Source organism: Perognathus longimembris, chromosome 12, assembly GCF_023159225.1.
Source record: "Perognathus longimembris pacificus isolate PPM17 chromosome 12, ASM2315922v1, whole genome shotgun sequence".
In the NCBI taxonomy this organism is placed as follows: Eukaryota; Metazoa; Chordata; class Mammalia; order Rodentia; family Heteromyidae; genus Perognathus; species Perognathus longimembris.
In genome coordinates this window covers 30,299,315-30,324,975 of record NC_063172.1, presented here as the reverse complement: position 1 = coordinate 30,324,975, position 25,661 = coordinate 30,299,315, and the positions used below count along the sequence as shown (strand labels likewise).

Sequence of the window (25,661 nt, the reverse complement as noted above, 5' to 3'; positions counted from 1 at the left end):
AACTTCCTTGTGGTAACTAGTGGAGTTATGTAAGAGAATAAGACCGATCACGCATTTGGTCCACCAATCAGTAGCCAGTGGCCGCAGCGGCCGCCTCCCCTCGTTGGCTATTTAGCGATGGATGGTTCCGATGATCTCTCCCAGCGCCTAATCTCCCCAGACGGACATCATCCCTGTCACTGTCAGGGGGAGAGGGGGGGCTTCCCCTCTGCTTTTCACTGCCCTCGACCGTCTCCCCACCTGCCTCTTGCGTTCTCCTGGTTCCCTCTCTCTTCGGCTTCCTCTAGCCCCCAGCTCTCTGTCACTTTGGCCTTCCTGGGTCCTGCCACCTGCGCCGGGCTCACCGGGGCGTCCAGGTGCGCCCTGCCGCCCAGCGCCCCGCAGCGCGCCTGCGCTTGGAGCCCGGGGGAGCGGGACTTCAGAGAGCCGGAAACTTCGGCGGTTCCCGGGGCTGTGCGCACGGGATCGAGGATCCGGGATCGGGGACTCACGCCCGCGCATCCACGATGGGCTGCTCCAGCAGCGCCCTCACCAAGGCTGGCGACAGCAGCAGGGTCCGCAGTGGCGGTGAGCAGGGGCCCGCGCCCTACCTTCCTCCATCGGGGCGCGGGAGGTGCGGGTGTCTGGGCTGAAAGGTGTGACCCAAGTCCAGCCCGGAGCGAGCTCCTATGAGGCAGGGAGAGAGCGGATCCCCGCGGGGAGCGCGATTCTCCACGGTGTCCGGAACTCTGCACCCCCAGAGGATGCGCGCCCTGCGCGCGGCTCCACGCCGCGTGACGGACGGTGCTGCCGGGCGAGCCGCCACACTCCCTTCCAACATTTGAGAGTTGAGTTGTGGAGACCCCGTCCCGCTGCTTTGCCAGGAGCGTTCGGGTGGAAAGGACACGCAGGATGGAGTCCAGAAGAGATCCCGCCCGTGCCCTGGAGCGATCACCAGAGCCTCCCCCGTCCCTGGCAAATATATATATATATATATATATATATATATATATATATATATATACACATACATAAATATATATATACATAAATATATATATATATTTTTTAGGAAGTATGTGGGATAAAGGCGGTTATCACTGAATCTTATAAAGCAATCTACGTCTGTGGCGGGGGGGGGAGAACCTCTTTTCCTTCAAGGGCCATTTGAATAATGACAACTTCATTCTCTTGCAAACAAAATTACCACTTCAGCCAGGCACTGATGGCTAGATCCTAGTTATTCAAGAGGCTGAGATCTGAGGATCGCAGTTCAAAGCCAGCCCCCATAAGAAAATCTGTGAGACTCTCTTTATCTCCAGTTAACTACTAAAAGCCAGAAGTGAAGCTGTGACTCAAATGGTAGAGCTAAGTAGCCTTGAGCACAGAAGCGAAGCTCAGGACAGCACCCAGGCCCTAAGTTCAAGACCCAACACTGGTGTACACACACACACACACACACACACACACACACACACACACCAATTCAGGTAGAAGAGTGAAGGGTCAGGGAAAGCATAGAAGAAGCACACATACTTTACCTGTTTGTCCTGTCATGGAACAAATGACTTTGCAGGCCAGACTCTCCTGGTTCCTGTATGCAAAGTACCTCTGTGTGTGGCTGGATGCTGGTATTCCAAGTCGCCCTCTTTTTGGCGGTTGTGAGTGGAAGGGGCAAAAGCATGAGAAACAAGTGATTGTGAAAGTTTCTTGTGATGATTTTTTTTTTCATTTAGCCCACTTTATTGAACAGAAGTGTCACCATGATTTTATTTTTTCTCTCACAATTACATATTTAAGTATATACAATACATCTGTACATCACCAGCGACATTATAGGGCAGTATTTGTATTAAAACCACATCCACTGTAAATAATGTTCTTTATCTCAAATCATTTTTATCTTACTTGCTGAGTTTTTATTTGCATGATAGTTTGTGAATTACCAAAATACAACTTAAATTCTGTTCTAAAATATTAATAATATTTATTAGTTGATTGTTAATCTGTTATAAAAGGATTCACGCATAGGGAAAAAAAGGACTATAATTCTATATACGTGATGATTATTTCTGTGAAAGGAGTATGAACAAGTTTATGAACTAGAGGATGACTTGGTTTTTCAGCCAATTCCCTTGCTACATTTTGAATGGCTAATATTTTGGACAAAAATTGAATGTTGGGCTGGGAATATGGCCTAGTGGTAAAGTGCTCGCCTCGTATACATGAAGCCCTAGGTTCGATTCCTCAGCACCACATACATAGAAAAAGCCGGAAGTGGTGCTGTGGCTCAAGTGGCAGAGTGCTAGCCTTGAGCAAAAAGAAGCCAGGGCTCAGGCCCTGAGTCTAAGCCCCAGGACTGGCAAAAAAAAAAAAATATATATATATATATATATATATATATGTATATATATATAATGTTAAGTGAATTTCTTCAAGCTACTTACTTCACTGGCTTCCAGGCCAAGTTTAGGGGGAAATTGATAGTCTAGTTATTGCTTTTTACAGGCTTCTCTTACTACCTGCCATGCCTAAGATATCCTGGCAGTAGTCTCCTGGTTTAGAAAGCAGAGACTCGGGCTGGGGGGGTCTCAGAGCATGTACTTAATATGAGTAAGAACCTATGTTTTCTCGCAGCACTTAAAAAAAAAAGACATGAAGCCCTGGGTTTGATTCCTCAGTGCCATATATATATATATATGGCCAGGGATGGCTCTGTGGCTCAAGTCGTAGAGCACTAGCCCCACACCTGGCAAACAAACAAACAAACAAGAGAAAGAAGAAGAAAATCATAAGTTTTTTGCTGGTCCTGGGGCTTGAACTCATGCCTGGGTGCTGTCCTTGAGCTTTTGTGCACAAGGCTATACCACTTGAGCTACAGTTCTACTTCTGGCTTTTTGTGATTAACTGGAGCTAAGAGTCTCACAGACTTTCTTACCTGGGATGGTTTAAAACTTCAATCATCAGATCTCAGCTTCCTAAGTAGCTAGAATTACAGTCATGAGCCACTGACACCTGGATCATTATAGTTTTGGTTTTTTTTTTTGCCAATCCTGGGGCTTGAACTCAGGGTCTGGGCACTGTCCCTGCCTTCTTTTGCTCAAGGCTAGCACTCTACCTCTTGAGCCACAGCACCACTTCCAGCTTTTTCTGTTTATGTGGTACTGAGAAATCGAATCCAGGGCTTCATGCATGCAAGGCAAGCACTCTACCACTAAGCCATATTCCCAACACCCTCATAGACTTTTTTTTTTTTTTTGCCAGTCCTGGGGCTTGGACTCAGGGCCTGAGCACTGTCCCTGGCTTCTTTTTGCTCAAGGTTAGCACTCTGCCATTTGAGCCACAGCGCCACTTCTGGCCGTTTTCTGTATATGTGGTGCTGGGGAATTGAACCCAGGGCCTCATGTATATGAGACAAGCACTCTTGCCACTAGGCCATACCCCCAGCCCTCATTATAGATTTTTTAAACCGATAAAAAGATAAAAACAAATACTTTAGGAATTATAATTCTTGGGGGAGAGTAATAGTAGCCAATTAGCAAAGTCTTTTATTAAGAAAAAATTATCACTACTATTAGTAAATATTCATGTTAGGTATACTGTATTTAAAAAAATTCTTGCTTTCATTGCTGTTCTAGGTTTCTAAGGTTCTGGTAGAAATGTTGAACTTCTGGGGCACCAGTGTTAGTGTAAAGAAATTGCTCTGTACACACTTTGAATCACCCACAGGCACACCGCTTCTGAGGGGAGGGGGGCAGTTGCTTCTGTAACTGGATACTGTTGTGTATTCACCAGCATTTCAGCTCCATTATCTGGGAGTCCTGATAAATAATTCATTTTTGCTGCTGCAGCTAAAAACTTACTTTAAGTTCTAGATACAATCCCAAGCCTGTGTGTAAATGCTTTTAGATTAAAACAAAAGTTCAGGTTCATTGAATGTATGCATGCATGCATGCATGCATGCATTTACTGTATTCTCCAGTGCCTAACAATGCTTGGCATATAACAGGCCCTCAGTAATTAGTTGCTAAATGACTTCATTTAATTCTTTTTTTTTTTTTTTTTTGCCAGCCCTGGGGCTTGAACTCAGGGCCTGAGCACTGTCCCTGGCTTCTTTTTTCTCAAGGCTAACACTCTACCACTAAAGCCACAGAGCCACTTCTGGCTTTTTCTATATATGTGGTGCTGAGGAATTGAACACAGGGCTTCATGTATATGAGGCGAGCACTCTACCACTAGGTCATATTCCCAGTGCCCTTCATTTAATTCTTATAGCAATGCTATGACTAAGTATTCTGATAATCCCAAATTTACAGATAAGGAGTAGATAATTTATCACAAGTCACAAGGCTCCTTAGAGTCAGAGCAGGGCTTTGAACCTAGTTTTTAGGCCCATTCACAAAATCCATGATACTTTTTTGTTGTTGTAGGTTGTGGGGCTTGAACTCAGTCTGAGCACTTTCCCTGAGCTCTTTTGGTTCAAGTCTATAGCTCTACCACTTTGAGCCACAGCTCTACTTCTGGTTTTCTGGTGGTTAACTGGAGATAAGAGTCTCACAGACTTTCCTGCAGAAGCTGACTTTGAACTATGATCCTCAAATCTCAGCCTCCTGAGTTGTGAGGATTACAGATGTGAGCCACCAGTGCTCATGAGACTTATATAGTGCACATATATATATATATACATGTAATATATAGTGTATATTCGATACACAGCATTAAAAATTATTGCTTTTACTGCTGTTCTAAGGTTTCACGACTCTTATATAATATATAATATTATATACTTACGTTTTTTTTTTTTTTAGTCTGGCCTTTCTCCAGCCTGGACCCTCCCATCCCTACTTCCTGCACAGTTTGGGATTACACAGTTTGCTGCCCCTGCCAGCAAACATTTATTATTTTGAATTGTGTATGTGTGTGTATTTTTTCCAGAGGTTTGTTTGGATTTGTAGCTTTTGTTATTGTTGTTATGTGTGTGTGTGCTAGTCCTTGGGCTTAAACCCTGGGCCTGGACCCTGTCCATGAACTCTTCTGCTCAAGGGTAATTCTCTACCACTTGAGCCACAGCTCTACTTCCAGCTCTTTTCGTGCTTAATTGGAGATAAGAGTCCCACATCGTTTTCCTGCCTGGGCTGGCTCCAAACCATGATTCTCAGATGTCAGCCTCCTGAGTAGTTAGGATTACAGGCTTGAACCACCAACACCTGGATGGTTTGCAGGGTTTTTTTTTTTTAGACCCAGTTTGGTCTTGAACTTGTGATCTTCCTGCTTCAGCCTGCCTTCTTTCTTTCTTTTCTTTTCTTTTCTTTTCTTTTCTTTTTGCCAGTCCTGAGGTTTGAACTCGGGGCCTGAGCACTGTCCCTAGATTCTTTTTGCTCAAGGCTAGCACTCTGCCACTTGAGCCACAGTGCCACTTCTGGCCGTTTTCTGTATATGTGGTGCTGGGGAATTGAACCCAGGGCTTCATGTATGAGAGGCAAGCACTCTTGCCACTAGGCCACATTCCCAGCCCCTCTTTCTTTATTTTTTATTAAATATTTTTTATTGTTATTATAAAGATAATGTACAGAGAGGGGTTACCATTCATAGTGAGACTTCCTTGTTTATATATCGCAAATATTATTTCTCTTATATGTGTAATAACATAAAATGTACTCTACCCACCTTGGGCAGCTTGTTTGATGTTTTTAAACCTAACAGTATGAAGGTATTGTTCTCCTTTTCACACCTGCAAACTAATCGATTGTGTGAGATATTTAACCAGCCCCTTACTAAGGGACATGTGATATGCTTCCAGTCATTTCCTGTTGCAAACAAACTCTCTGTGGAATCCTTTGTGCACACATCATTTGAATGTGTCCAAACATATCTGTAGGACAGTTTCCCAGAAGCACGATACCAATTCAAAGGGGGTGGACATTTATAATTTTGACAGAAAACTGCCTCATTTCTTTTCATAAGAATGGTACCATCTTATTATCCCAACTACAAAATCGTTTTTCTAACTTGAAAACTTAGCCAGGCACCGGTGGCTTATACTTGTAATCCTAGCTACTCAGGAGGCTGAGATCTGAGAATTGGGGTTCAAAGCCAGCCTGGGCAGGGAAGTCCCTGAGGCTCTTATCTCCAATTAACCACCAGAAAACCGGAAGTAGAGCTGTGACTTAAAGTAGTAGAGCACTAGCCTTGGGAAAAAGAGTTCAGGGACACAGCAACAGGCCCTGAGTTCAAGCCCCAGAACTGACAGAAAATAAAAAGAAGGAGAAGAAAGGAAAAGAGCAGAAACAACAAAACTCAACAGACCAACAGGCTTTATTCCCAAGGCAAACCTTTATTCGGGCAGGGCAACCAAGTCTCCTTCAGCCTGGCTGAAGGGGGAGCTCCCCACTTACAAGTAGGGTCCTTGTAAATATCAGGCAGGAAAAGTGAAGTCAGACAGGGGAAGAGGGAAGCAGGGTGTGGCAGAAGTGAGATAGGGGTGAGTGAGCAATGTTATTTTTATTTTTATCTTTTACTGGTCCTGGGCTTTGAACTCAGGGCCTGGGTGCTATCCCTAAGCTTCTTTTGCTCAAGACTAGCACTCTACCACTTTGAGCCACTTCCAGCTCCACTTCCAGCTTTTTGATGGTTAATTAGAGTCTCACAAACTTTCCTACCTGGGCTGGCTTTGAACCACAATCCTCAGATCTTAGCCTCCTGAGCAGCTAGGATGACAGACATGAGCCACTGGTGCCCGGTATGAACAATGTTATTTTTGACTGAGGAGTTCCAGGGTCTCTACAGCATTGCATCTGTGAGCGTCTCCAGGGTCATCAGCTCAGACTGGGCCTTGGTCTGAGGCTCCCAAACTGCAAGGAATGTTTGTTCAGGGGGAAGGGGAGGTGACATGGTTTAGCAGGATGGGCAAGCAAAGGCATTTCTAAGACATGGCCCTCAGGGGAAAGGTGAGTGCTTTCAAATGGCCTCATTATCCTTCAGCCTCAGTTTCTCAGCCTGTAGGAATAACACCCAGTGTGTCGAAGTGCCTTGAACCTCTAGGAAACAGCCAGGCAGGATCTCCATTGCCCAAGCCCTGTGGGGTCACATTCCTCCATTTGTCACACTGTGTGTGACAGGACATACAGAGCCAGGAAACGCTGGGACCAGCATCCCACAGTTCTGTTGCTTCTAGCAGTTTCTCTCACTGACATCCAGCATCTGCCTTCAGCCACCCTGGCTTGCAGAGTGCTCCCTAAGCCACTATCTTCCTGTTACTTTCCCCACTCTGATCTGTGATGATGCTGGATCTTTTTTTCCCCTTTGAACTGATTTTTGGGGGGCTATTTTTGCTATTTTTCTACAAATCTGATTAACAGCAACAACAAATAACCCACTAAATTTCATTTGATAAACTTCTTTTGCTTGCACTGGAGTAGTGTCTGTAGAATACATGGTTCTAAGAAACTCTGTACACTTCATATTTGTGTGTGTGAGCGTGTGTGGGTCTGGGGCTTGAACTCAGGGCCTGAACACTGTTCCTGAGCTTTTGCGCTCAAGGCTAGCACTCTTCTATTTGAGCCACTTCTCAAGTTTTTTTTTTTTTTTTTTTTTTTTTTTTTTTTTTTTGGCAGCTAATTGGAGATAAGAGTCTCACAGACTTTCCTGCCTATGCTGGCTTTTTTCCCCCCCTGAATAATTACTTATTTATTGTCAAAGTGATGTACAGAGGGGTTACAGTTTCATACATAAGGCAGTGGGTACATTTCTTGTACAATTTGTTACCTCCTCCCTCATTTACTATGCTGGCTTTGAACCACAATCCTCAGATCTCAGCCTTCTGAGTAGCTGTGTTATAGGCATTAGCCACCAACCCCTGGCCCGTCGTTTATTTTTGTAGATAAAGTTTTATTGGAACATAGACATGTCCCTTTTGGTATGTGGTATCCATGGCCGCTTTGTTACTATAGCAAGGTGGGAGAGCTTAAGAGAAATTTCCCTGCCAGGGGGAAGATATCTTTGGACCAGTGTCTGCCATTGGGTCATTGCTGCTACCACAAGGGCAGACAGCGTGTGTGTGCACATGCACACACACACACACACACACACACACGCCACACCACACAGTGATTCTGTGTGCTCATCTGCTTTGTCTCTTCTAACTAGCGCCATTCTGCCATTTACTGTTTGCTTGGGGGTCCTGTTAAAACTCAGGTGTGGCTCAGAGGCTCTGGAGTGGGGTCTAAGGTCCAGAGCAGCAAAACAACAACTCCCACGGAATGCAGAGAGCACCATTTGCCTTGAAAATCAACTAAGTCAGCTGGGTACTGGTGGCTCATGACTGCAGTTCTAGCTCCTCTGGAGGCTGAGATCTAAAGATCATGGTTAGAAGCCAAGCCCAGGGCAGGAAGTTGGTGAGACTCTTAACTATAATTAGACATCCAAAAATACTCTCTTGGACCTGTGGCTCAAGGCTCAAAGCTCAGGATCAGCACTCAGGCCCTGAGCTCAAGTTCCAGGACCAATACACACACACACACACACACACACAGACAGACAGACACACACACACACACACACACACACACACAGAGCTCCTAAGTCCTCAAGGTGAAATCAAACTTCCTTGGGCTTAAATGGGAGCTCTGTCACCCACTGGTTGTGTTCGCCTCCTAGATAAGGATGCCATCATTGGCTGGGCACTGGTAGTTCACATCTGTAATCCTAGCTACTCAGGAGGCTGCTATCTTAGGATCATGGTTCAAAGCCAGCCAGGGTGGGAAAGTCTGTGAGACTCTTACCTCCAATTAACCACCAAAAAATCTGGAAGTGCTCCTGTGGCTCAAGAGGTAGGGTGCTAGACTTGAGCAAAAGAAGCTCAGGGACAGTGCCCAGGCCCTGAGTTCAAGCCCCAGGACTGGGACCAAAACAAAACAAAAAAACAGATGAAAAGATGCCATCATCTTTTCTGGGTAACAACAGAGCTGCTTTGTGGTGTTCTTGGGATGACTAGGTGAGCTAATCCATGCAAGGCTGTGGGCACAAGAACCCAGTAAATGATAGCCACAGTTTTCCCTAGAGATGCCGGATGTGTAAGGCCTGGTTCTGCTCATCAGGTGGCATGTTTTAAAATAAGAGTTTTTCTTACAGGAGTGTGAAACAAAAGGTGCTGAAGAGAATTGGAGAAGTAGATGTAAAGGAGGCAGCGGCACAGATGGAGGCTCTGTCATTCTCCCCCAGGCAGGAGCCCCTCACTCACCTGCGTTCCTCAGCTAGTCCACAGGCAATGTCTTGTTCTTCTCTGCTGACGTTTTAACCTTGTTTGCCTTCAAACTCATCTCATGCACTTGTGATGAGCAAAAGGAATTTTAACTACAAATTCAGGTTGTTCTATCAGAAAAGGAAAGGAAGTGGGCATCAGTAGTTCATGCCTGTAAGCCTAGTTACTCCAGAGGCTGAGATCTGAGGATCACAGTTCAAAGCCAGCCTGGAGAAGAAAAGTCAGTGAGATTATTCTCTCTCTCTCTCTCTCTCTCTCTCTCTCTCTCTCTCTCTCTCTCTCTCTCTCTCTCTCTTTCTTTCTCTCTCCAGTGCTGGGGCTCAACTCAGAGCCAGGGACTGTCCCTGAGCTTCTTTTGCTCAAGGCTAGCATTCTAGCTCTTGAGCCACAGTGCCACTTCTGGCTTTTACTGTTCTGTGGTACTGAGGAATTGAACCCAGGGCTTCATGCATGCTAGACAAGCACTCTACCACTAAGCAACATTCCAAGCCCTATGAGACTCTTATCTCCAATTAATCATAGAAAAAAACTGGAAGTGAAGCTGTGTCTCAAAGTGGTAGAATGCTAGCCTTGGGCAAAAGAAGCTCAGGGAGGCCAGGCGCTGGTGGCTCATGCTTGTAATCCTAGCTACTTAGGAAGCTGAGATCTGAGGATCAAAGTTTGAAGGCAGCTCCAGCAGGGAAGTCCATGAGACTCTTATCTCCAATTAGCCATCAGAAAACTGGAAGTGGTGCTGTAGAATGGTAGCCTTGAGTGGAAAAAGCTCAGGGACAGCATCCAGGTCCTGAGTTCAAGCCCCATGACTGACAGAAAACCCCACAAAAACCTCAAGGATAAGGCTCCAGCATCCTGAGTTCAAGTCCTAGGATGGGCACTAAAAAAATAAAAAAAGTGGGAGGGGGGAGGAGTTTTGGTTTTTTGCTATACTTTTATGCAGGTTGGTGCAGGAAAGGGACAGTACTGCCCGGGAGAGTAGCTATAGTAGACCCATGATTGTTGGAGGGGCAGGAACATGGTGAAATAGTACTGTGGAGGAAACAGAAAACTGTGGAGGAAAAGGTAAGACAGTGGGAAGGGCAGTCTCCTCTCCAGAAGGCCACATACAGGGCTTAGACGAGGACCCCCTCTGCTCTCCCAGTGAGGGATACCAAGATCTTCTCCTTGGGTGGAAACCTTTCATTTCAAATGAGGCCAATGAACTGAGTTGAACAGCTTCCATCATAATATGAATTTCAGGTATGTTAGCTCCACTGCTAATCCCTTAATCCTGTCTGCAATGTGCACTCATTCTTCATTTCTTTGTGTGTGAAAGCCATGGTGCTTACAACGGGGTGTTGTTCATTCAGCTGTCACAACAAATTTGTGCATGGATGGATCCACAACAGAATGCCAAGAGATGATGAACACCAGCGCATTAGGTCTGCAGCAGTGGATGATCTGATGAGGGGTTTGGAAAGCAGATATGTCTGCTTTCTCATGTGGGGTCAGAAATAAAAAAGCCTAGGTCCATAGGATTTATCACATAATAATATAGCTCAGCTCAGGCACAGAGTATCTCCTGTACGTAGACAAAAATAAAAAAATTAGCTCTCCACTTTTTAAGTTAAGGTACTGAAAGAAACATTGCTCATGCTTGTAATTCTAGCTACTCAGGAAGCTGAGATCTGAGGATTGCAGTTTGAAGCCAGCCTGGGCAGAAAAGTCCCCCGTGAGACTGATTTCTAATTAACTACTCAAAAACTGAAAGTGGTGCTGTGGCTCAAGAGGTAAAGTGCTCACCTTGAGCACAAAGAGACTCAGGGACAGTGCCCAGGCCCTGAGTTCAAACCCCACAAGCGACAAAAAGAAAAAAAAGAAAAGAAAAGAAAATATAGTCTGTTGCCTACTTTGAGGAGGTATGCTGGGGATCCACGGGTTCGTGGGGACAGGAAGGTATGGAGACAGTGGGTTTCCTGGTTTCTCGTGTGTGTGTGTGTGTGTGTGTGTGTGTGTGTGTGTGTGTGTGTGTGTGTGTGTTACTAGGATTTGAATTCACAGTTCTATGCACCCCAGCCACATCTCAACCCTTTTTTCCTTAGGTTGTTGTTCAGGTAGGGTAGGCCTCATGTTTTTGACCTGACTGACCTTGAATCCTCCCAGCTACGTCTCCTGTGTAAGTGGGATTACAAGTGTAAACCAACACTTCAGCTTATTTGTTGAGAGGGGTGGAAAGGTATTTCAATAACTTGTTGCCTGGATTGGCTTCAAACTTGAACCTCAATCCTCCCTCTGTCTGTCTCCAGAGTACCTAGGATACAGGTGTGAGCTACCACTCCCAGTAAGCTTCTATGAGTTATTTTTAATTTTTTTTATGCTGGTCCTGGGGCTTGAACTCAGGGCCTGAGTGCTGTCTCTGACCTTGTTTTTGCTTAAAGCTATTGCTTTACCACCCAAGCCATAGCTCCTCCTCCAGCTTTTTCCAAGATAAAGCGTCTTATGGACTTCCCTGCCTGGGCTGGCTTTGAACCATGATCCTCAGATGTCAGCCTCCTGAGTAGCTAGGATTATAGGCATGTACCACCGGTGCCTGGCGAATTGCTTTTTGTTTTTTATTGGTATTATAATAGTGATGTACAGAGCAATTACAGTTACATAAGTTAGCTAATGAGTACATTTCTTTTTGGACAATGTAACTCCTTCCTGCACTCCCAATTTTCCCCCCTGCTCCCACCCACAAGTTGTATTGTTCATTTCCCACACAGTATCTATTTTTTTTTTTTTTTTTGGCCAGTCCTGGGCTTTGGACTCAGGGCCTGAGCACTGTCCCTGGCTTCTTCCCGCTCAAGGCTAGCACTCTGCCACTTGAGCCACAGCGCCGCTTCTGGCCATTTTCTGTATATGTGGTGCTGGGGAATCGAACCTAGGGCCTCGTGTATCCGAGGCAGGCACTCTTGCCACTAGGCTATATCCCCAGCCCCCCAAACAGTATCTAGTAAGTACCCTCACTGCATTTTCTGTTTGTGCTTTTGAGATCTACTATGTCTCACTATGTAGCCCAGGCTATCCTTGAACTCAAAAATCCTTTTCCCTTTGCTTGCTGAGTGCTGGGATTTTAAGTGTACACTCCCATGCCTGCTGGATCTGCTTGCATAAGAGATAATCTGTAGGTACCTATAGATAAGTACCAAGTAACATTTCATAAGAGAAGTAGCTATTTGTATTTCCATGCAGAGAGAAACACAAGGACAGCAGAAACTAGGGCACCCTTGTTATCTGCTATAATCCTAGTGCTCATCCAGAGCTGGCCTGCTGTAGGCATTTATGGATAGTTGATGAATAAATGAAACCAAATGGAATGAAACACGTTTTGTGTAAAAGCTATCAGTGTTGGAAGGGGTGACATTAATCAAGATACACTGACATGTTGAATTGAAACCTCTGTGTACAACAACTTAAAATAATGAAAATAAAATAAAGGATTATCAGTGGCATTTACTGATGTCAATCAAATATGGCTGCATCATTGTTAACATTATAGATATGTCCATTATTAATATAATGCTTCAGAATTTGCCATGGTAATAATATAGCTTTTTAGAAAAGCATTAACAACTCCTACTATGTGAGTGCCCTACCCCCCCCCCCCACCTTTTTGGCAGTCCTGAGGCTTGAACTCAGGGCCTGGCACTGTCCCTAAGCTTCTTTTGCTCAAGGCTAGCACTCTACCACTTGAGCCACAGCACCATTTCTAGCTTTTTCTATATATGTGGTGCTTATGAATTGAACCCAGGGCTTCATGTGTACGAGGCAAGTACTCTACCACTAGGCCATAGTCCCAGCCCCCAGACCCTTTTTGTTGTTACAGTTCAATATTCCTCCTCCTCTTGCTCTTGCCCTCCCTTCTCCTCCTCCTCTTCCCCTCCTCCCTTGTATAACAAGAAACCCACATAGCTGTGTGTTGGGTTCTGGGGTACTGACACTATGGGGAGCCAGCGGCACATACCACCTCTGTGTCAATTCTCACAGCAAGCCTGAAAGGCCAGCAGTTCCCATTTTACAGATAAGGAAACTCAGGTCTCAGCCTGGCAGGACCTTGTCATGATTCCACAACAAAGGAAGTGGAATTCTCGGCCCAGGTGAGAATGCCCTGCTTCAGCTGAGGGGAAGGCAGGGAGATGAAACAAACAAAAAGGAATCATCCTTCTCTTAGGAGCTTGCAGGCAAAATAATCCTGAAGGCTATGAAATCTGGAGCCAGAAAGTTTTAGTGGTTATTTAGTAGACTTTATTGATGTGTGCTCTGACAGATGGTAGAAAAACATTTGTGTGTCAGCCCTATCCAAACTTGACACTGTGTCCATGGGCATTAATGTTGTTGGCAAAGCAAAAGGTGACAGCTTCCTTAGAATTTATGGCACCATTTGTGGAGAAGTAAATTTTTCACCAAGCTCTGTGTGTGTGTGTGTGTGTGTGTGTGTGTGTGTGTGTGTGTGTATGTGTGTGTGTGTTCTGGGACTTGAACTCAGGGCCTGGGCACTGTCTTTGAGTGTTTGTGCTCAATGGTAATGCTCTACCACTTGATCCATAGTTCCCCTTCTGGTAGTTAATTGGAGATAAGAGTCTCATGGATTTTCCTGCTTGGCTTTGAATTCTGATCCTCAGATCTTAGCCTTCTGAGTAGTTAGGATTACAAGCATGAGCCACCAGCATCGGGGCACAAAGTTTTTCTTTCTTGGGGATGGGGGTGGGGGCAGGGAGGGGATTGGCTTAGACTGATAGCATAATATATATATACATATATATATATACTTACATACATAGATACATACACACATTTATCTATTTTATGGTACTTGGATTTGTACTCAGCACCTTGTGCTTTCTAGATAGGTGCTCTACCACCTAAACCACACTCTAACCCATGACACATACACACATATATGTACATATATATATATACACATATATATTTTAATATACTGGAGTTTGGGTATGCCACGCATTTCCCTCAGCTTTCTGCTTTACAGGAGTGGTGCCTGTAGAAGGCAGCCTTGTTGAGCAGGTGGATGGACACAGGGATGTGGCCACAGTTCCTTCTCTTCAAGACTGGGATAATTGGGGCTGGGAATATGGCCTAGTGGCAAGAGTGCTTGCCTCGTATACATGAGGCCCTGGGTTCGATTCCTCAGCACCACATATACAGAAAATGGCCAGAAGTAGTGCTGTGTTGTGGCTCAAGTGGCAGAGTGCTAGCCTTGAGCAAAAAGAAGCCAGGGACAGTGCTCAGGCCCTGAGTTCACAGCCCAGGAATGGTCAAAAAAAAAAAAAAAGACTGGGATATTCATGGTAAAGGTCAGAAAATGTAATTTGGTAGACATATGTGATTATGGTAACATATTCCTGTGCTAACTACTTGAGATAATTACTACTAGAGCATCCTTTGGACCCTCAAAGCTGTCTGGGACCTGTATCTCCCTGTGAGGCACACCTCCATTTCCAGGTTTTTGCTGGTTAATTGGAGATAGGAGTCTCATGGACTTCACTGCCGGGCCACTTCAAACCACAATCCTCAGATGTTAACCTCCTGAGTTATAGGTACGAGCCACAAGCATGTGTGTATATTTTTAGGGGGGGGGGCTGTTGGAGATTGAGCCCAGGTCATTGTTTATGCCAAGCACATACTCTACAACTGAGATATACTGCATGTACCAAGTATGAAGATTTACCCTTCCTTCCTTCCTTCCTTTCTTCCTTTTTTTCTTTTTTTTTTTTTTTGCCAGTCCTGGGCCTTGGACTCAGGGCCTGAGCACTGTCCCTGGTTTCTTTTTGTTCAAGGCTAGCACTCTGCTACTTGAGCCACAGCGCCACTTCTGGCTGTTTTCTATATATGTGGTGCTGGGGAATCGAACCCAGGGCTTCATGTATATAAAGCAGGTGCTCTTGCCACTAGGCCATATCCCCAGCCCCCCTTCCTTCCTTCTTTTCCTTTCTTCCTTCTTTCCCTCCCTCCCTCCTTCTGACTAGTTCTTAATATGGTCTGGGATTCATGAGCTCAAATAATTCTCCTTCCTTAGCTTCCTGCATTTCTGAGACTATAAGCTTATGTCAGCATGCACTGCTTCTTATTTCAAAAAAAAATTTTTTTTGGCCAGTGCTGGGGCTTAAACTCAGGGCCTGAGCACTGTCCCTGGCTTCTTTTTTGCTCAAGGCTAGCACTCTGCCACTTGAGCCACAGCACCCTTCTGGCTTTTCCTATATATGAGGTACTGAGGAATCGAATCTAGGGCTTCATGTGTATGAGGCAAGCACTCTACCACTAGGCCATATTCCCAGCCCTCTTATGTCACTTTTTATAAACTCTTCTTTTTTCTTTTGCTGGTCCTGGGGCTTGAACTCCTGGCCTAGGTACTGCCCCTGAGCTTCTCTTGTGCAAGGTGAGTGCTCTCTCACTTGTGCCACAGTGCCACTTCCAGCTTTTTTGTTGTTTTTGAGTAGCTTATTGGAGATCAGAGTCTCAAGGAGTTTCGTGCCTGGGCTGACTTCAAACTGTGATTCTCCAATTCTCTAATATCAGCCTCCTGGATTTCAGCCTTTTCAGTAGCTAGGATTACAGGCGTGAGCTGCAAGCTCATGGATATAAACTCTTTTTAAGAATTATTCTTGCTACTTTTGATGCTTTCAGCGTAAAGTCTAACCTCAATAGCGCCACCTACAGGACACTCTGCAATCTTACCCAGCCATGTCCTCTTGCCAAGCCAGGTTCCCTTGTGCCATTCTGGACCTCACAGAAGTTCCATACACTAGGGTCTTGTGAGGTCTTTGTGAGATATCTCACCACTCTGTGAGTGGGGCTGTAACAGCACTTGACATAGGCCTTTTTTTTTTTTTTGCCAGTTCTGGGGCTTGAACTCAGGGCTTGGGCACTGTCCCTGAGCTTTTTTTTTTTTTTCCTCAAGGGTAGCACTCTACCAACTGAGCCACAGCACCACTTCTGTTTCTGTGGTAATGAGGAATGAAACCCAGGGCTTCATGCATGCAAGGCAAGCACTGTACCACTAAGCCACATTCCCAGCCCATTTGCCAATCCTATGACTTGAATTCTGGGCCTGCATGCTGTCCCTTAACTCCTTTTGCTTGAGGCTAGCACTCTACTACTTAAGCCACAGCACCACTTCTGGCCATTTCTGTGATTTCATTGGAGTTAAGTCTCACAGACTTTTCTGCCCTTGCTGGCTGTAAGCTGTGATCCTCAGATTTTCGGCCTCCTGAGTAGGTAGAATTACAGGTGTGAGCCACCAGCACCTAGTTTAGGTCATTGTTTTTGTTTTTTGCCAGTCCTGGGCCTTGGACTCGGGGCCTGAACACTGTCCCTGGCTTCTTTTTACTCAAGGCTAGCACTCTGCCACTTGAGCCACAGTGCCACTTCTGGCCATTTTCTATATATGTGGTGCGGGGGAATTGAACCCAGCCAGGGCTTCTTGTATGGGAGGCAAGCACTCTTGCCACTAGGCAATATTGCCAGCCCTAGGTCATTGTTTTGTTTTGTTTTTTCTGATGGTTCTACAGGACTTTATGATACCAGAGCAGTGTGAATTTTTTTTTAAATCTGTGTTTTGTGTGTGTGTGTGTGTGTGGTGGTCCTGGGGCTTGAGCTCAGGGCCTAGAGACTTTTTATTCAAGACTAATACTCTACCAGTTGAGCTATAGCTCCATGTATGGCTTTTTGGTGGTTAATTGGAGATAAGAGTCTCATAGACTTTACTGCCTGGGTTAGCTTCAAACTCAGATGTCAGCCTCCTGAGTAGCTTAAGACTATAGGGGTGAGCCACACAGCACCTGGCTTCTTTATCTTTTATATAGTAGTAGAGATGCTCAAACCCCTCACCCACCCCCCAAAAAAGTTGTAAAGTGCAGTTTGATTGAAGTTTTTTTTTTTTTTTGTTCTTCCTTCCCTTCCAACATTGCTATAGTCATACCATAATAAAGACTCACAGCTTTGTTGGGTGCCGGTGGTCATGCCTATAATCCTCACTACTTAGGAGGTTGAGATTGAGGCTCAGGGTTTGATGGCAGTCCAGATAGACAAATTCACAAGATTCTTATCTCCAGTTAATAAAAAAAAAAAGACTAAGCTGGAACTGGAGGCATTAAATCTGCTTCTTGATATCATTTACTTTCTCAAGAGAAAAGCTAACAATTTGTGTTTTCACCTTTCTATTTATTTTCAACTGAATGATCCAAAGGCTAATTCTAAATTTTTTCCACTGCAGAAGAAAGTGACTCCTGCATCGCCCAACCCAAACCGTGTGCAGTGGGAAGAGAATCCATGTTTCATGGCCGCATACAGAGGGAGGGTCGTCCCCCACTAGAGAAGCCCAAGGCTTCAGTGGTGCCTACAGCTAATGGGGTACAATCCCACCATGAACAGCCACTGACAGAGGAAGTCACCCCTGAAAAGGACACCACAGAACAGTCAGGACCCACAGAGGAGCCTCAGCCTCTAGAGGGACAGGAAGATCCTGAACCATCTCAGCCAGCTGGCAAAGAGGATGCTCTAGAAACAGAAGAAAAGAAGAGCCAAGTGGACAGAGTACAGGAGGCTCAACCTTTAGAAGCAAATGCTGAGTCCGAACCTTTAGAAACAGAAGCTGGGGATCAGCCTTTGAGGACAGCCGAGGAGAGGGACTCTCTTGGAGCTCAAGAAGCTCCTGAAAATCCACAAACCACTGGAGTCCTGAAGCTAGAGACAGCTGAGAATGTTCTGGAAACAGCTGTAGAGTTACAGTCTCAAGCAATGGAAAAGAATGAACAATCTCAGCTTCCAGGCACAATTACCAAGGAGAACAACTCTCCAGAAATAGTAGAAGAAACTGAGTTAGTGGAAATGGTCAAGGACCAGACACTTTCAGAAACATTGGGAAAAGATGAGCAGTTGCATGTTCTAGAAACAATTCCCATTAAGAATGAGGCACCAACAATATCAGACGGAAGTCACCTTGTGCAAACACCTGTGATAAATGAGTCACTCCCTGAAACTCCTGAAGGCTCTGGAAGCATGGAGAAGATTCCACCTGAAGGGGTCCTTGAAAACAAGGAAGAGCCGGCAGGAAATCCAGAGACAGCAGCAAATGTAGACATTGCCAGAGAAATTCACACGAATGCAGAGGAAGAGCATATTGAAGGTGAAACTTAGCTGTCAGAGATTCAGTTTGTTTAGATGCGCTTTGACGAGCTTTGGACAGGGTGCCTGGCACAGTCACTAAAGTCTGTTAGGTGGTCAATGTTCATTTGACCCAAAGCAAAAAGACTTCTGTATTTGGGAAACAGCCATTCTACCAGTGATCTCAGTTCAGCTTTCTAACACTTTTTGTTGTTGTTGTTAGGGTCCTTTGGCTTGAACTTAGGGCTTGAGCACTGTAGTTGAGCTTTTGTGCTCAAGGCTTGAGGTCTACCACTTGAGCTACAGCTCAGCTTCCAGCTTCTTGTAGTTAATTGGAGATAAGAGTCTCATGGACTTTCCTGCCTGCGCTGTGATCCTCAGATCTCAGCCTTCAGTAGCTAGGATTACAGGTGCGAGTCAACACCAAGCTCTTTCTTTTTGTTAACTTCTAAATAGTATCTTTTAAGTAGTTGCATAAAGGGATTTGATTTTAATTCAGCATATCAGTTGAACAGTTTTCCTGAAGTTTATAGTCCAAACTTTTCTTTCTTTTTTTTTTTTTTTTTGCCAGTCTCGGGGCTTGAACTCAGGGCCTGGGAACTGTCCCTGAGCTTCTTTTGCTCAAGGCTAGAATGCTACCACTTGAGCCACTGCGCTACTTCTGTTTTTTTTTCTGTTTATGTGGTATTGAGGAATTGAACCCAGGGCTTCATGTATGCTAAGCCAACACTCTACCAGTTAGCCACATTTCCAGTCAAATTTTGCTTTTTCTTTTCTTTCTTTTTTTTTTTTTTTTTGGCCAGTGCTGGGGCTTGGACTCAGGACCTGAGCACTGTCCCTGGCTTCCTTTTGCTCAAGGCTAGCACTCTATTCCTTGAGCCACAGGGCCACTCCCAGCCTTTTCTGTTTATGTGGTGCTGAGGAATGGAACCCAGGGCTTCATGCATGCTAGGCAAGCACTCTACCGCCAAGCCACATTCCTAGTCCCTCTAGTCCAAAATTTTAACCTAGAGTTTGATAGTTAAATAGAACTAACCAATGAACGCTAAAATTTCTAGGTTTTTCCAAGTTCTTCAGGCTCCATGTATGGTCTGAGTATCTTTCTTGACAATACCAGGAAGAACAAGGGCTGCCCCTGTTGGAAAGCCACATAGCAGTATCATTTTTTTGTTCATGGTGAGTGTCTCTTAAAATCTCCTTTGGTTACTTTTCCAGGTGAGACAGGAGAAAAGATGGAAACAGAGATGGAGAACGAGAAAGCAAGCGGAGGGGCTGAAACAAAAGAGGAGGAAACAGAAGCTGTGGATCTGTCAGCAGCCCCATAGATCGGGGTGGTGAAGGAGAGGTGTGCTGTCCTCTGTTACAGCCTGTGGTTATGGATCTCACCTTTCTATAGCTCCATGTTTTATAGCAGGACTGTGCTTAGATGTACACTGCTGGAACCATGAGAAGGATGTAGACTTCTTGGCTGTATTATTCCATAAAGCTAAGCTGGAGACAGGTTTCTTAGTTACTTAGGATAATTATACACTTACTAGTCAGAGCCAGTAAAAACTGGGATATATTTTCATTTAGGAGTGTAAGGGTGACTCATTTATTGTGGGAATGGAATAGAAAAATGAGCCCTTGAAAAGAAATCATAAAGCTTTAGATCTAGATGGTTAGAGAAAGAAGTTAGTGCTTTTTAGGGAACTCACAATAGTGAAGTCATAGAGTTGTGATGATGATGGAATTAAGAATGAAAACCACCAAAAGTCATAGGATAAAATATTCCTATGATTTGTGGCTTATTGTAGTTAGTAGGAACTTTTGAAGCTGTACTCTAAATACTTTCTCTTTCTAAGGCTACCCATTACTTCAGATTCCTAGACAGCATGGCATAGTATAAAGCATTTTGGTGCTGTTAGATTAGACATCTTTCACCATGAAAGGCTCCACATTTTCCATGTGCTGGTAGTTTTACTTATCTAAAGCATTTCAGTGTTATCCATTTGATTAACATTAAAAGAATTTATTTTTAAATATAGGTCGGAGGCAACAACTGGCCAGGATTAAGTCCTAGAAGTATCACCCACACAGACTCTTCCTGAGCCTTATTCTGTTTTAGATGACTCAAACTTAGTGTTATTTTGGAAGTAAATAGAGCTAAAAAAATCAAGATTTTAAAAACATTTATATTTTGTTAAAATGATATATCACAGAAATAACTTTTTTTTTGGTTGGTCTTGGGGCTTTAACTCAGGGCCAGGGCACTGTCCCTGAGCTTTTATTGCTTTGGGCTAGTGCTCAACCATTAGCTTCCAGCTTTTTGGTGGTTGGGATATGAGTCTCACAGACCTTCCTGCTAGGGCTGGCTTTGAACTGCCATCCTTAGATTTCAGCCTTCTGAGTAGTTAGGATTACAGGTGTGAGCCACCAGCACCTGGCTAGAAAGTAATTTTTTTTCCAATGGAAACTGTATTTTTATTGTTATTATAAAAGTGATGTATAGAGGGGTTACATTTGCATAAGTCAGGTAAAGAGTACATGAACTGATTTCTTTTTAACAGTACACACAAATCTTTTTGTTTGGGCCTTGCATTGTTTTGTGTTACTGACTTTATTGTTTAATATTTTCACAAACACTTCTTTAAAACTTGACTCAGCTTTTATGAGATTCTTATCTCTAATTAACTATTAGAAAACCGGAAGTAGTGCTGTGGCTCATGTGGTAGAACACTAGCCTTGAGTGAAAAAGCTCAGGGACAGTGCCCAGGCCCTGAGTTCAAGACCCATGACAACCAACAACAACAATAAAAAGTGATGTTTGTCTCTCTGAACCTGACTTACTTCACTTAGCATAATTTTTCTAGGTATATCTGTTTCCCTGCAAATAATATAACATTTTTCTTTCTAGCAGATGAGTAAAACTTGTCTCTATCTGTATCCAAATATCTTCTTGACTCATTGATCCATTGTAGGGCATGCCTTGGCTGTCATGAATAGTGCCATAAAGAGTATGCATGTTCAAGTGTTAGAAAGTAATTTATTTATTTTTTTTTTTTTTGGCCAGTCCTGGGCCTTGGACTCAGGGCCTGAGCACTGTCCCTGGCTTCTTCCCGCTCAAGGCTAGCACTCCGCCACTTGAGCCACAGCGCCGCTTCTGGCCGTTTTCTGTATATGTGGTGCTGGGGAATCGAACCTAGGGCCTCGTGTATCCGAGGCAGGCACGCTTGCCACTAGGCTATATCCCCAGCCCCCTAGAAAGTAATTTTTTAAAGGACTTCTTCCAAAGCCAATCCAAGGGATTTTTAGTAAATCCCTTGCTGACTTTGTGACTAATAATATAATAAACATGTCCACTCACTGTTAAGTGCCTTAAATTCATAGAAAACAGAATCAAATTCTGAAAACATTTGGTATATTACTTTTGTAAATATGTATTTTAAGGTAAGTGCTTAGGTAAATTAACTAGACTCTTTTAGATCAACTTTCACATTAAAATGCTACTAAGATGGCCTGCGATTAATTATTAAAAATACAGGGCACAGAGAAGAGGGTATCATTTTTATTCTGATTTGAGTATTAGCTTAATGCATCTTATTTTAAAAAGCTTGGATAAATAACAGGAAGAGGTTCTTCAGTAGATACTTTCTTGCCTGTAAAGTAGTGGCTGGCTTGTAATGATTTCATTGAGAATAAGTACTATTTTTTTTTAAATGTAGTGTTAAACTTAGGCATTTAGCTCTTTAGGAACACAGGAAGTATTCTATTTGTTGAATCAATAAATGAATAAATAATACCAAGGTTCAAATCTACATTTATTAGAAAACAATACATTTAAAATATGAATTTGTGGGGCTGGGGATATGGCCTAGTGGCAAGAGTGCTTGCCTCGTATACATGAGGCCCTGGGTTCAATTCCCCAGCACCACATATACAGAAAATGGCCAGAAGTGTCGCTGTGGCTCAAGTGGCAGAGTGCTAGCCTTGAGCAAAAAGAAGCCAGGGACCGTGCTCAGGCCCTGAGTCCAAGCCCAGGACTGGCCAAAATAAATAAATAAATAAATAAATAAAAATATGAATTTGTGTGACACTACCCCAATTCTAGCTGGAAGATGGAGGAAAATTCATTCTCATGTGAAGCATTCTTAAGCTCCATTAGTAACTTTATGTTAAGTGTAGTTACAGGGCCTGGGTGCTGTCTCTGAGCTTTTTTTGACCCCCAAGGGTAGCACTCTACTACTTGAGCTTCCATGTTTAGCTTTCTGGTGATTAATCGGAGATAAGAGTCTCATGTACTATCTTGATGGGGCTGGCTTCGAACCCTGATCCTCAGATCTCAGCCCTCTGAGTAGCTAGGATTACAGGTATGAGCCAGCAGCAACCAAGAAACATTCCATTTTTCTAAAGCCCCAGCACTGCATGGAAAGTCATAGGCCTAAAAGTGATCTTTCCAAACATAGCTCTACCACCAGCAGTTCAGTGAGAAGACAAAAGTAGTTGATTTCAACTAATTGTCAATGAATCAGTATAGATCAAGTTCAAGTTTCATGGATATCAGTTACTAAAACCTTTCTTGTTTTGGTAAAAAAATAAGTTTTGTGTAGGTACTCTCTATACACAGATGATTATTTAAGTAATAATTGTAAGAAATGATTTATTTTTCTTAGTAATGGATGTATACATTTTCATTTCATATCAAACAACAAATTTTAAAAGATGAAATCTAAACATTACAATTAGTCAAGAACATCACTGTTGATATGTTCATGTGTATGAGGAACTGTCATATATTTCAGTCGTCATCTTGTTATAATTAGTTAAAACAGGGATATTATTAGAATGTCAAGTCCATTGAGCATTATGTTTTCCTCACTGGAATCACTGGAGATAACAGTTATAGAGAAGGTTCCCGTACTTGCTATATAGCAGTGAATATAAGAACAGCACTACTATGGCTTATAAGTAATGGACGGGCAGTTTACTGACATGGAATGTTTGCTTTTAAGTTTTCTTGCGGTGCTGGGAATCACCAGGGCCTAGTATATACTAGGCCAGTGTTCTAATACTGAGATACATACTCAGCCTTAGATTTGTTCTTAAGGTTTTCCAATTGCTGAACCAATGGAAGACTTGAGAAGAGATTGTAAGCCCTTTTGAGGGTAGGAGAGGTGGTTCATACTGATTCATTTCCTCATAGGGCCTACTACAAATCTGGTATTCTATACTTGATGACAAATGTTCTTTTCTCTTAATCATGACAACACACGTAATTAAATATAATTGGCTAGGGGAAAAATTACAGCCAAAGCATTAAAAAAAATAAATTTGTTTTGTACTGGAGGTTCAACATTTATACTTTGATTGAATGAGTTATTACAAGTAATAAAGTGGCTGGGGATATGGCCTAGTGGCAAGAGTGCTCGCCTCGTATACATGAGGTCCTGGGTTCAATTCCCCAGCACCACATAAATAGAAAATGGCCAGAAGTGGAGCTGTGGCTCAAGTGGCAGAGTGTTAGCCTTGAGCAAAAAGAAGCCAGGGGACAGTGCTCAGGCCCTGAGTCCAAGGCCCAGGACTGGCCAAAAAAAGAAATACCACAGAAATAAACAAACAGACAAAAAACAAGTAATAAAGTGTCTGAAAACCTATTCCTCCTTATCTGAATCATTACATAAACTTATAAACTGTTTTGACCCATTGTGTTCCTTAGAAAGAAAAAGCAAACTTTAAATTATGTACTCTCAAAGATAAGGACTAGGAAAAGAATAAAGAAATGTAGGTATCTCTTCTTAGATATCTTACACTTTGAAGAGATGCTGTAGGTGGAAGTAGGTTTGAAAAGCCAACATGCAGTACTTATTTTTTTGTCACATATATAACAAAATCCAGTGCCTCTTCTATGAGGTGGAAAATAAGAGTCAAAACCCTGACCCAAGCCATTAACAAGTCAATTAACTTGATAACCTCCATTTTACTTCCAGCTCTTTCATTTTCTTATTTTTGTGGTAACTGGGCTTGAATTCAGGGCCTGGGTTCTGTGCCTGAGTGTCGGGGCCTCTGAGGACCCCTTTTCCCTTACCTCCCAGGGAAAATGCCTGAACCCCAAAACTATGAAAGAGACTCAGCCCTACCCCTCCCACCGGCAGAAGGAATAAGGCGTATCTTTATGGACTTTGCTGAGTTGAGGAGAAATGCCGAAATCCCCTTCCCCGCCAGCCCCCTTACGTGTCTGACGCAGGAAGAGAATCCGGGGGAGACAGCTTGATGGTTGAATGGGTCTCACCAGCCCAGGGGGCGGGCAGAAGAATTTATTACAGTGACAAAGGCGGAAGGGGAGGGACTTGGGGTGATTAACTGATTGGATGAGCTGGGCTGCCTATCAGGTGATGTCATGAACCTTCCTCTGTGGGTGGGGACTATAGCCCCACCATGGGCTGGGCCGCCATTAGACATGTGGCCAAGCCGGTAGGCCAAGCTGGCTTGCTTCTCTTTCGGTTGAGGCCGGAAGGTGGGAGGGGCTCCCTCCCACACTGCCCCAGGGCTGGTTGAAGGGCAGTGAGAATCCCCAACACCTGAGCTTTTCTGCTCAGGGCAGGCACTTCTGGTGTTCTGGTGGTTAATTGGAGACAAGGTAAGACTCTTACAGACTTTCCTGCCTAGACTGTCTTCAAATTGCGATCCTCAGACCTCAGTCTTCTGAGTAGCTAGGATTACAGGTGTGAGCCACCAGTGCCTGGCTCCTCCTCTTTTTTTTTTTTTTTTTTTTTTTTAATAAGGAGGATAAAGGGTTTGGGGCCCACAGTTCCAGTGGTTTCAGTTATTGATCACTTAATCTGGCTGCCTCTGGGCCTATGATAAGGTAGAACATCACAGCAGGCGCTCATAGTAAAGGAAGTTGCATACATCATGCTGCTCTAGAAGCAAAAGAAAGAGACTGGGGACTCATTATCTCCTTCAAAGGCACATGCCTATGACTTCACTTCTTTCCACTCCTACAGGTTCTACCATCTCTCAGTAGTTGGGGGTCTCTGGGATAGGTTCAAGATCCAAACTACATCAGAGTGATTTAATTCATTCATTTCAGAGTGATGTATCAGAGTGCTACATCAGAGATGAGTGGAATGAATTTCCTTTTTTTAATCTATATAATTCTGTACAAATTTACTCTATAACAAGATGGTACTAGTGCAACTGTTATTTTAAACTGGGGAAAAACTTGAGAGTCCAGTGGATAGTGAGTACCTGTGGTCCCAGCTGCTCAGAGGCTGGGGCCAAAGATTGCTTGAGCTCAGGAGTTTGA

At 43.8% G+C, this 25,661-nt stretch overlaps 1 protein-coding gene across 1 annotated transcript; it reads left to right on the top strand.

Annotated features, from left to right (window-relative positions):
• The first annotated feature begins 506 nt into the window (after positions 1-506).
• Positions 507-19,991, top strand: Erich5 (glutamate rich 5). Its single transcript, XM_048358456.1, has 2 exons — positions 507-564; positions 19,592-19,991. Exons 1-2 carry the CDS (start codon positions 507-509, stop codon positions 19,699-19,701), a joined length of 168 nt encoding a protein of 55 aa, XP_048214413.1. The 3' UTR covers positions 19,702-19,991.
• The last annotated feature ends 5,670 nt before the right edge of the window (positions 19,992-25,661 follow it).

Bases quoted from the DNA above. Each gene is read 5' to 3' on its own strand.
- Erich5 (XM_048358456.1), top strand. From the start codon at position 507: ATGGGCTGCTCCAGCAGCGCCCTCACCAAGGCTGGCGACAGCAGCAGG. The intron at 565-19,591 runs GCGGTGAGCAGG...TTACTTTTCCAG, and splicing joins CAGCAGCAGGGTCCGCAGTG to GTGAGACAGGAGAAAAGATG.